General features: G+C 30.4%; 1 protein-coding gene across 1 annotated transcript in view; it reads right to left on the bottom strand.

Moving 5' to 3' along the window:
- LOC106457555 overlaps positions 1–12,770 on the bottom strand; it is a 44,599-nt gene that overhangs the window by 18,747 nt on the left and 13,082 nt on the right. Inside the window, exons 4-11 of the mRNA XM_022383550.1 lie at positions 11,092–11,273; positions 9,961–10,154; positions 9,839–9,863; positions 7,789–8,013; positions 6,288–6,398; positions 5,342–5,552; positions 3,479–4,074; positions 1,730–1,981 (exon numbers count right to left, since the gene is read on the bottom strand). Coding sequence (XP_022239258.1) covers positions 1,730–1,981; positions 3,479–4,074; positions 5,342–5,552; positions 6,288–6,398; positions 7,789–8,013; positions 9,839–9,863; positions 9,961–10,154; positions 11,092–11,273 — 1,796 coding nt within the window. The remainder of the gene's footprint in view (positions 1–1,729; positions 1,982–3,478; positions 4,075–5,341; positions 5,553–6,287; positions 6,399–7,788; positions 8,014–9,838; positions 9,864–9,960; positions 10,155–11,091; positions 11,274–12,770) is intronic.

Here is a 12,770-nt window from a genome sequence, read left to right as displayed (position 1 = left end):
CTAACCCACACATATATACATGGTGGGGCAAAAGTTATTATACAGTTGGCAATAGATGGCTGGTAGTAAAGAAAATATTATGAAAACAACTGAAACCAATTTAATTATTGACTTGTTTCAAGATAATAGTTAGAAATAAAATTATGTTCTGAATGAAACAATTGTGTGGTCACTTTTGTTCCAAACTGAATTTATACAAATATATAAACTTTGTAAAAAATACTTTCACATCATATATGTTTAATTGAGAACAACAAAAGATCCAAACCATTTCTAAGAGTAAATTGTGTGCCTAACATTCATAATGCCCCAGCAAAAAAATGTTATACAACATGGTATTTGTAGAAAAAAAAAGTTAATATACAGTAGATCAGTAACATCACACTTGCACTGTTTATTTGTGTCAAAAGAGGCATCAGATACATGCAGTTCAATTCCAAGAACTGCTATACAATTCAGATACCATATTGAGCTCTTAAAATGCATAGCATACTCATAACATCCTCCAAGTAATTGATTTTGAATAGAAATCTAGGCCCAGGTGCTACAGAAGTGAAATTTTGGAAATCTGTTCTGTAGATAGCACTGTATAATATTCAAATTAGACACATGCACATGCTAGTGTAAAAATAAAACATGACATCTTCTGTGTTTCTTCTGGTCTCCTGAACATGGCGGAATTCTTTTCCACCGAAACATGTAGTTTTGAATTGTATATTTTACTTTTAACTGGCATAATAAATTATTGTACATTGTCAAACATTGAATGTTCTTATTTTATATAATCAAAATTAATATTTCCAATTATTCAATAATCCAAGTAATCAAAATATAACCAATATAATTTCTCATTATTATTTTTGATTAATTCAAGGATGTTCAGCTTAATCAATTAATGCCACAACTCACAAAAATGATGAACTAAGTTCGTTTTTTTTTAGTATTATTATGATTTTAGATTATTCCAAATTTCCAAGTCTCAAGTGAGAATAACCAGTTAATTGATTAATGGACTTCATGATTAACTGAATTACAAATTCCACTAATTGCCAAGCTCTAGTACACACACCTATCAATACTACATGAACAGCTGCCAAGCTCTAGTACACATACCTATCAATACTACATGAACAGCACATTTTTACAAAACTATTTTAATACCACTTGCACACATAAAGTCTGACATTACTGTGTATATTCCACCATTATTCATTGGGCCACCAATACACGTGTAAACTGTGACAACGTGGTCAGACTACATGCACATCTGATTGTATCTGCTGTTACCTGCTAAGGGAACAGTGCAATCTCACAAAGAGCAAGTTTTTCCTCCTCTATTTTATTCATAGCCAAAGAACTGTATAGTCTTAAGTCTTAATACAAACCAAAAATTGAGAATTTTACATGTAAGAATACAAACTTTAATGGGTTAGGTTTTGAGTTTATTTACTGATAAAGTATATTTTAGTACACGTCACAGTTTTTACAGTAAGCTGTAACTAGTAATAAAATAAACTTTAATGAGTTTTTTATAACTGCTTAAAGAGTTCAAATACCTAAACATAGCTGTCTATAATGTCTAAGTATATGTAGATGTCTATAGCATGCCCAATCTCACAGAACATAGTTAATTATTATCTTATTAATTTGCCATAGCTGCTATACAATTTAGGTACCATATTGATCTCTTGAAATACCAAGGTATCGAATTCATAGCATAGTGACTTACCTGGTGACAATCTTGGCACTTGACTTTACCATTAACCTCAATTTTCCTGACCTTACTACATGACTTCACGTGGCTCATCAGAGACTCGGTGGATCTTAGCCACTTACCACAGATGTCACATGTATGTTCTCCTGTGTGGATTGGTAAGTGTTTCTTAAGGTACTTTTTCTGACTGAATAATTTATAACAAATATCACACTGGAACTGTTCTGCAGACGGGTGCACTGGACAAGCATGATGGTTTAGGATATACTAAAACGAGTATAAACACATGACCTTAGATGTACAACAAAACATATACAAGTACCTGCTTTGCAATATAATATATAAATATATATATAAACATGTACTACAGTATTAAGTGCTACAACAACAAAAATGCATTAATAACTTGTACATCAAAAAAAACAATGAAAGCAACCAGAGGTAGATCCAGTCTTTCATGAAAGAAAGAGTTTTGTTTACATGATACTAAACATACGGATATCCAAAGTCTCCATGCCACCAAATAATGCTGTTATCCCAGTCCTAGCCACTGGTGGACATTGCCCTATTTATATCTATTTTAATTTCTTGCTATAAAAAGTCTGCTCTGTACACCTAAAAAAATTTCATGGTTTATCAAAAGGAAAGGGGGAATCCAGACTCCCCCTCTCCTTGATATGTCTTTGTGTAACACCTACAAACTATTAGTACTTTCCACTTGTTTTCTCTTTCAAATTAAAAATTTAAACTAGAATACCTCTACAGAAGTATTTTAAGTGATATCTAAAATATTTATTATATCACATGTATAATAATGTTCTATTTTTAAAGTATTTCTTTTAGCATCAAGTCCAAAGTACACGATACAGTACTTGGAAATTACACATTTAAACTATAAGAAAAATATCTCCATTGTATTCGTTTTTACCACAAATTACAGCCTATCTCTTTCCAACAGCTTTCAATGTTAAAAACGTTAACTTTAAAATAAGGGGAATTACAGTTTCGTATTTTCTGACACAATCTATTGGACCCAAGTTCTGAAACAGCTGTGGCCCAACTAGAATCGCAAATATGAAAAACTAATATTCTAAAAACATTTTAAACCAAAACACTATTTGAAACAGTAATAACTATAAAACATAAAGCTGTTGTGAATGTGGTTATATGAAATTACCAGGTAGCATTTTTTTTATTTAATTCTGCATTTCATGCAAAGCTACCAACAACAATTATATGCACATAGCCATCCCTAATTTTGAACTGATAAGCTATACGGAAGGCAGTTAGTCAATAGCACTAACTGGCAATCCTTGGGGGTACTCAATAACAGACATAATAATAGACTTGGACAATCACTTTTATAAGGCACCCAAAGTGCAGAGTGCATTTTTACAGCAACAGCTTACAAACCATGAATCCTCAGCTTCGCAGTACAGACATGCTAACTAATACGCCAAGCCCAGCTCTACTGACTAGTATATCTTTAATATTGACATGGTACGTTAAACAGATGCCTGATGCACAAATTGTGGTTACATCATCATGGATAATAAATTACTGGTAACAGTTACAAAGTATACATTTTCAAGCTAAGAAGTTAGGATATTTAATATCTTGTATGTGAAAAGGATATTTAATATCTTGTACGTGAAAAGGACATTTAATATCTTGTACGTGAAAAGGATATCTAATATGTTGTATGTGAAAAGGGTCTAAATGATTTTTCTGTGTAAAAAGAGGACTAGAACATTAATATCATACCTCCGAGGAATAATTTCTCCCACAATCTTTACAACTGTATCTGCTCGTATGTCTAGCTATGTGGCAATCAAGAGATTTCTTAGAGTGAAATGATTTGTTGCAGGTTTCACACCTGTAGCCAAAATTGTGGTTTTCTGGTGAACTAGTATTAGCCAAAGCTGGGCAGTTGTGCTTCATCATACTCTCCTTTCTTGCAAACACCTTGTAACAGTGGTTACAAGTAAATTCTCCTGTATGTTTTTTCAAATGTCGGTAAAGGTAACATGGTTTGTTAAATCTATCACCACACAAGTCACACTCATATTCACCTTCTCCTCTAGGAACAAGTGCCCTTTTTACTATTTCTTTGTTTTCCTTGGAATCATTTCTCGAAGGTTCCTGTTGGACAGCTTCTCTAGACAGGGGCAATGAAGTTCGGTGGATTTCATTCTGCACAATTTTGTCATTGGCTTTGATTCCACTGTCAGCTACATTATCAGGAACTTTAGCTTCAGGCAAGGTAGTGGAACTATGAGAATTTACCTTTTCATTTTGCAGCATATGGATTACAGGACGTTTCTTCTCTAGAACAAACAGAAATTCCCTTGTAGGTGTTGCTAGTCCATACAAAACACAAAAATAAGATTTTTAAAATGTTTACACAACAATTTCCTGCTAATTTTCTACGTTCACGCATACAAAATTGCAAAAGGTCTGGTGATGAGCTAAATGTTTCATAAAAGAAAAAGAATTAAATTTCTTTTTAATAATATCAGCAAAAATGAACATATAATACACAAACTAAAAATTTTAAACAACATTTTACAAATCTTATTTTTCAGGAATCAATCTACATGTTAAAGTTTTATGTTCTAACTTTCATATATGAAATAAACATTTAAACTATTTTGGATCACCAACATCACAACAAAAAACTTACAGTGCCTCATTGACAGCAAACAGTAGAAGTCCAGATGAGTAAGTTCTAAATTTATTGCTTTTTATGTTCTTTTTATTGTTATAAAAGTAACTGAAATGTAAAAATTAGATACTTATCAGGTTAGGTACAAATATTTAAATAAAGAAACTTCTTGTAATAGACAATTTATCTGTGTTGTACTTGTAACTTGATCATTTGTTTGCACAAAGCTGTCAAGCTGTTATAAGTAGCTTTTGGCATACCCGGAGAGGACCTAAGAGCAACTGTAAAGCAATGAAACTAAATGAACCCAGATTTAAAAAGTCTATTACCTTTGGCTGGAAAGAATAAATAGTTTAATTGTCTGTTACAATATGCAATCATTTGAGAAAGACAAAAAAATGGTAATTTATATACATTTTGTATTTTTCAACTTTTAACTTTATCCTACATTGCTAATTTTCTTCAATTAGTGATACAGTAAATAACAGGTAAAACAAAAAAATTTACTGAAAAAAAAAACGATTTTTGATAATTACTGAGATAGATCTAAAATATTATGAAAAGAAAATATGAAAACTGTAAGGTATTTTTATTCTCCACATGAAAATAACCTTGCATTCAAACGAGTCACACTGACTCACTTGCATTCGAACTAGTCAGTGTTTGAGTCACACTAAATAAGTAAATTCACAGATAAGTCTTTAATAAAAATACTTTCATGAAAAGTCAGATTTTCTGTGTACAACATATTACTGGTAATGCTTACTAAAAGCCTACCAAATGATGTGAAGAGTAAATTCACTGTATTACTGCATATAGCATCATAGGTACAGGGTTGGAGCAAAGCACCAATTCTGTTTATATAGGATTAAACAGAGTCTAACAGAAAAACTTGGATAAATATTATTGTAAGATAATTAAAATGAATTATAATAAACAATCTCTTTACAAAAGAAAACTACCTTTGAAATCCTTCTCAGTCACAGCAAAATTTCCAGAAGCTGCATTTGTTTCATGTTGACTTTCTTCATCTTCCATTACACTATCATAATCTATGAACTGATCATCTTCATCATCATCACTACTATCTGCTGTTCTATCATTATCTGTATCATTTTGTTCCTTGACAGATCTTTCAATACTGAAGAGTGCTTTATTCTCCTTTGAATTTTCCTATACAGAATTTAATGTTTAAGAAATAATAAGTTGAACTAAACCATTTCTTAATGAGTGAAAGTGTGAAATGTTCAAAATATTTGTCGGCTAAATTATAAATGAAAAACAGCAGGCACAGTCTTTATTTAGAACTGCTTGCAAAATAACTTCCTACAAGAATAGAGTGAAAGTAAGAAAATAAACTGAATTGATACTCAGACCATAAAAATAAAATAAAATAAATAAATAAAAATAAATAAAAAAATAAAAACTATGACCCCTTTGCCATCAGATAAAAATCTACTCATACTTTTATTTTCCTATATTAATCCTTTCCTTATCGAGTCTTTAACCTTCAACAGTATTTGATAAGTAAAACACACCAGGCAAAAAGCAGTTAAACTGAGAATTTGGTCACCTGTAATAGACTATAGTATTTTCTGTTTGAAATAATTTTGGACACTCAAATGCATAATTTTTTATCTTTAACCCTAGAATTTGTTCAGTTGCAAAAAATCAAAAGTGAAATAAATGTTTGTGTTATTATAACCTAATATCTAACAAATGCTAGAAATAATTCCAAAGAAGTTAGTATATCTTTAGTTGCCTGGAAAATTAGTAACATAACTTTGTTTTGCACCTCCAAATATAATAACCAGTTATTTACATCATTCTTATGAAATATATTACCAATGATTTGGTCATCACAAACTATTTCCATACAAAATATGCACAAAGAATAATATTTATTACCTCTGAGTTACCAACTTCTTCAAACTTTCTTCCTAGCTTCTTATCTTCATGATGGCCATTCTTCATTCCTAGCTGTTTCTGATTACTTTCTTGTTTAGTGAGCACAAAATCCTAAAAACGTTACAAACCATAAATTCTCATTCCTTCACTATAAATACTTTCCAGTTAATTCTTCTTTTTTTTAAATTTTGAATAACATCTTTACTACAAAAGTTGTTCTTTAGAAAGAAATATCTTTATGTAAGAGAATGTACAAAAAATTATGAATAATTAATCTAAACATTCTAAAAAATGAGACGTAATCTTTTGAGCTTTTCGCATTACAAAGATATCTAGTTATATTATTATTCAGGAAGTCTTTTATAGTTCTTAAATAGTACAAATTAAAGTATTTTCACTAATGATCCCTTGATATTAATTAACAAGATCAATGCAACATTAATATTTATTTACTTATCTTACAAATAAAAAGAGCAATTTCTCCAAGATATTTATTTCATAAAAACTTTATTTTTTTATTGCGGTATTCATTTTTAAAACTATTAAATTGTTTTTTAATTTTTATTGTGATATTCATTAAAACTATCAAGTTGTTTTTGTTTTATTGTGATAATTATTTTGAAAACTATTAAATTGTTTTTCTAATTTTTTATTGTGATATTTATTTTTGAAACTATTAAGGCATAATAAAACCATTTTTTCTAATTTAACTCAAAATTGTAAAGGTAACACATTATCTTATAAAATTTTGTAAATTTTAGGTCAAATTGGACACCCTGATTCATCATTTTATTAAACAATGAAGTAATTAAACCTACATGTATCACATTTAATTTTATATCAGATTAGCTACCAAACATTTCTTAGCAAAATTATGTATTAATGCTGTTCAATTTTGATAGTCAAAATTAAGAAAATAAATAAACTTAATACATTCTCAATTTCAGTTTAAGTTTTAGTCTTAATACTGGGATGCCTTGTTTCAACAAAATAATTCTATTTGTTATACTGTTGAAAAATATATGTTAGGTACTCCTAATACCTTGGATATCCACATTAAAACCAAGCAAGCTTTTACTATAGTAAACCAACAAAATATTTAGTCTTTTTTTTTTACTTCTTTAACTAATTGATGTTTTGGCATTTTGAAGTTCCATGTGTTTTGTTTTTGAATTTCACACAAAGCTACACGAGGGCTATCTGCACTAGCCGTCCCTAATTTAGCAGTGTAAGACTAGAGGGAAGGCAGCTAGTCATCACCACCCATCGCCAACTCTTTTACCAACGAATAGTGGGATTAACCATCACATTATAACGCCCCCACGGCTGAAAAGGCGAGCATGTTTGGTGTGACAGGGATTCGAAACCGCAACCCTCAGATTGCGAGTCGAGTGCCTTAACCACCTGGCCATGCCGAGCCAGTTCCATATGTATGGAATTTTTATAAATTAAAAAGCCAAAGAAAATATATATTTTTTCATTGAAACAAAAACAGACTTACCTTATTCTGATCCGGAACTTTTTGTCTCATTCTCAAGTTATATCTTCTTTTTACAATAGAAGAACATTGCTTAAGGGTTGATGTAAATCTTTTACCACCAACTGGTTCTTCCCTAAGCATCTCTTTAAATTTTATTTTACTTCTTCTTCTTATGGTTGTGGTTTCCTGAGATTTGTATTCTAGTGTTTCACAAGTATTATACTTGTTCTTATCTTCCAGTTGAATCTAATAAACAAAAAGATACAAATAATTATGTAATGCATGGGCTACATAGTCAGATTAGAGACTCCAAAGATTTAGACATAGCTAACCCTATGTTTTTTTGTTAAGCACAAAGCTACACAACAGGCTATAGTGTTGTGCCTATCTTGGGTATCGAAACTCAGTTTCTAGCATCATAAGCCTTGAGACTTACTGCTGAGCCACAGGATGTAAGAGAGAGGGAAACAAATCTACAAGACATCCACTGCTCATGCAGTTACTCTTAACCAAATAGCAGGATTAACCATCACAGATGTAATGACTTCCCACAAATAAAAATATGCAGCATGTTCAGCAGCACAGCTCTAGCCTTGTACCTGACCAATAAGCCATGCCTGGTCAATATTTTGAAAAACAAAAATTATTCAGTTCATTAGAAAGCTTTTAAAAATACTGGTACTATTCACCTCTTGATAAAATGCAAAAAGTGTGTTGAAATTACACAATTATTTTTTGTTGGCTTCCAAAAGCTTTGTTGCCTTATAATTTTTATAACATAAAAGACAAAGTTCCAATAGTCTGAGTGAATACTACTTCTCATCTTTAAAGTACACAGTTAAGCTTCCTTTATTTATTTGACTGATTTAATTATAATTAAAGGGAAGTTATTTTGATTTGTACCTTAACTTCACATTTCAAATATGTGGTAGTGTTTTTCTCTCATTCTATATGATCACATAATGGTCCATAAATTAATCAGTTACACTCCTGCTACCAACATTTAAACTACAAATATTCATATGACCTATGCTTTTGAAGTTAAGAAATTATTTTTACATCATCACTTGACATTCGATTCATGGGCTTGGTCAACTTGTCCACTCTTGTGTCTGTGAAGCTATACATATAATGTTTACTATAATTCTGAATTCACTAAATGTATCTTCATGAGATTTGGCAAGCTTTTAGTAACTGTTACAAGTCTGCTGTACACAGAAATCAGAATTTTTAATAAAGTATGTCTTATGGATCTTTACTGAGTCAGTTTAAATGAAAGGTAATTTTTATCCTAAGAATAAAAATACTTTTCATCTTACAATTTTCATATTTCATTTGCATAACCTCTAGAACCTCCAAGATTATCAAACTTATTTTTGATAACACTTCACATTTTATCTCTCATTTTCTCTACCTTAACACTAACTGTACAGATAAATAAAAAGTTGAAATATATACATAATACCATTTTTTCTCTGCACTGGCACCAGCATTGATCAGAAAGAACCAAATTAATCATATTAACAGCTTTAAGTTCTAGCCTTTCCACATCTGTATTCTTTTAAGTTTATGGTTTTGTTGTTGCACTTTGGACTGTCTACTGTCAGACTAATGCACATAAAAAGCAATAAATCACAACAGAAACCATCACCTGTGAGGTGTCCTTTAACACAAGTGTAGTTTCAAACATTTTATTTTATTAAAGTTTTGTTTGGCTAAGCTGGGAAGTTGTTACTTTTTACATTTTAGTTACTTTTGTTAAAATATATATATATATAAGACTAAATAAAAAAGATACATAAAAACAATGATTTATATTATTCAGTGTGAAATTGATGCAGTTTGCACTGGAGGAGAAGTTCTGCCATAAGTCTTGTTGAATCTCAGAAATGTGTTTGTTCAAAAAACAGTTAATTTAATTTTCAAATATGCATTTCAAAACATAAAAAATATATCACTCACTAGAATATAATGTTCCAATAATACTATAATTTATCTGGCTTTCTAAGTAAGTGGGTAAAAAAATTTCTTAACCCTATCTGGGCCATCGAGGTGACATTCTAATAATTACCTGTGTACTTGTATCTTGCCGTGATCTTTTTTCCAATAATTCCTTAGTTTGATCTTTTTTTTTGGTCATTATCACTTAAATGATTCCTTCCCTTTTTTGTAGAAGTAGGTTCTTGCACTGACAGTCTTTCCACAGAGTTTATACTATTTGTGGGCTTGTAATGATCTTGCAAATGATGAGCAAAAGCAAGACAGTCTGTAAACTTCTTGCTGCACTGTGAGCAGATCCACTGTTTTGGATGAAACTTAACTCCCAAGTCCTCAGCATCAAGTTTACTTACCACATTTAATGAGACTGATTCTCTGTTTTGATCAATCTGTTGAAGAAAGAAAACACTTTATTACATTTAGGCAACATCATGTTTTATGTTAGTTTAATCTATCAATTTCAATCTAGTGGTCAGTCATGGTAGCACCCCATTTATGTATGGGAGTTGGAACAGATTTTAGAGAAGGTAACCAAAATCAATTAATTGTATCACTACTATTATGCGTATTATTATCATTAAGGCATTAAAAACCTATATGTCTTCGACTAATTATTATTATTATTATGTTTAGCTTTAATTGTATTTTATTTTAATCTTTTATTTGTATTTGTCATAGATCTTTTATGTCAATTTGTAATCTGAAACTGACAGAGCAAGATCTAAATCAAACAGTAAAGACCTCATCAGCCCCAATGGTGGTACACAGGGTATAAGGTATCACACTAAGTATTCAGTCACAATGTCAAGATAATGCTAGCCTCTTTAAAAACAAGTCAGGATATAATCCAGGAATTTACTATAACTTTTGCTCCCAGGTAGATCCAGGATGAGCAAGAAAAACATTTACTTCTCTGAATATCATAAGTCATCACAGTCATTCATTTAATTCAACTATTGTTACACATTATTCAGTTCTACAACTGTCAATAACTCCATTCTAATATTTCTGCCACATTTGCAATTTTAACTCTTATCCAACTACTTAGTTTAATATTGCTAAATATCAGAATTCAATTTAATACTATTGCTGTTAATTATCCAAGTTGTTTTATGTGTTGATGGAATACTAGTTCTTCACTAAACAGGAAGTTTAGATGTGTTTCTGGTATCATCATTAAATTTAAATGACTTCTGAGCTAGTAATTCATTTAATTATTGATTCTTCAATTTCTGTACTTTCAGTCAATAAGCAATTTTAACAAAAAAATACATCTAATAAAACATAAAATACCAATTACAAATATAGCTTTATGTCTAATCTAACCTGAACTTCAGCCCTCTCTTCTACTTTTTCTTCTTCGGGTGAAACGATTTTGGAGGAACATTTTCTTTTTTGTTTTGTAACTCGTAGAGATAAGTGATGACCTACCGAGTTAACATGTTTATTACCATGGTTTGATATATCTGTTGGGTATTGAACCTGTTCCCGACTTTCTGTAGAGGAAGCTGATTTGTATGGATGTTCCGATTGTAATCAATACAAAAAGATATTTATTAATAATGAGGAATCAGTAAGTATTTGTAAACTCTCTACTGACATAATGTGTTACGTTAAAATAACATAGTGTATCATTTTCAAATAAACTTACTCAGTTATGTTTCAATTGTTCATATAATGCATTTTTCATATCATTAAACATAAAAGTAGCTATCCGGTGTCACAAATGTGTATTTCCAATTTAAAATCTTTTAACACAGTAAAATGTAAAAAAATAAAAATTGAAACTTCTGGTCAATAGGTATCTTTACCTACATGTATTTGCTATTATTTTTTTTATCAAATTTTTGTCAAACAAGTGAATTTTAATATCCTCAAATAAAAAATAAAGGTTTAAAAAACAGTCAATGTTTTCCAAGAATAATCATGAAAACAAGTAAGCAAAAGGACTAAAGAAGAAGTAGAATCCCGAATAAAAAAAAAAAATGTTCTTTCATGAAAAAAGTATACAAACACTAAAATATATTTCATGTATCACTTAAACATCTTCATGATTTCCATTTTCCTAGATAACTGAATATTAAGGTATGAATTTCATCCCTTGCAGACACACATCTAAATCTGGTAGTTTTCTTCCTGTCCCAAGCAGAATTATAATTTCTAGATAGGCATGAATCTATACTTGTAATCACTTGGGAACAGTCAAAGGCTTACTATTACCTACAACTTCAATACAGACTTACCACAACTGGAGAAAAAATAAAAATAAGTGTTCTAAGTAATTAGAACCAAACCAAACACTTAAAAAAAAAAGTCAAAACCACCTTACGTAGTAAAAAAACAGATAATGATTTACAGAACAGGCATAAGTCAGTTACAGCCTGCAATAACATAGGGTACTTAGTTCATTGTGGTTATGAGTGATAGATAGTTTAAGCGCTATCTTCAATAAAATTAAAGCCTCTAGAAACAACAACCATTTAAAGATATAATACTACTTGTAACAAAAACTAAGCATACTTAAATTATCTGCAACAACAAACACAGACATGTTACTGCCAACAACAAAAAGTGTGTAAAGGATTAAAATCAACTATAGCAACAACAACCAATCACATACATACATTACTACTAACATCAAAATATAATCAAACACTTACAATCACCTGTTTCAACAATCAATCACAAGTGTATTACTGACTTTGACAAAAGTTCAGGTATAAAATTAATTTAAAAAATCTGAATAAAATCCAATAACTAAAATATTTCTTCTTACAACACAAATTAACCATAGACTCAAAACTGCTGGCAATCAGTCAAAGCTATATTAATTACTAGAACAAAGACCGAGCATAAAGTCACAATACCATGTATATATATATATATATATATATATATATATATACACACTACTACTACACACACACTACACGACGAGTACGTACGTACGTACGTAACGTAACGTTAGTAACTTACACTACTACCGACGAACTAACGTACGTACC

Source organism: Limulus polyphemus, unplaced genomic scaffold (genome assembly GCF_000517525.1).
Source record: "Limulus polyphemus unplaced genomic scaffold, Limulus_polyphemus-2.1.2 Scaffold345, whole genome shotgun sequence".
In the NCBI taxonomy this organism is placed as follows: Eukaryota; Metazoa; Arthropoda; class Merostomata; order Xiphosura; family Limulidae; genus Limulus; species Limulus polyphemus.
Note: the sequence above shows the minus strand (reverse complement) of the source record. Positions and strands in the feature narration are given on the sequence as shown.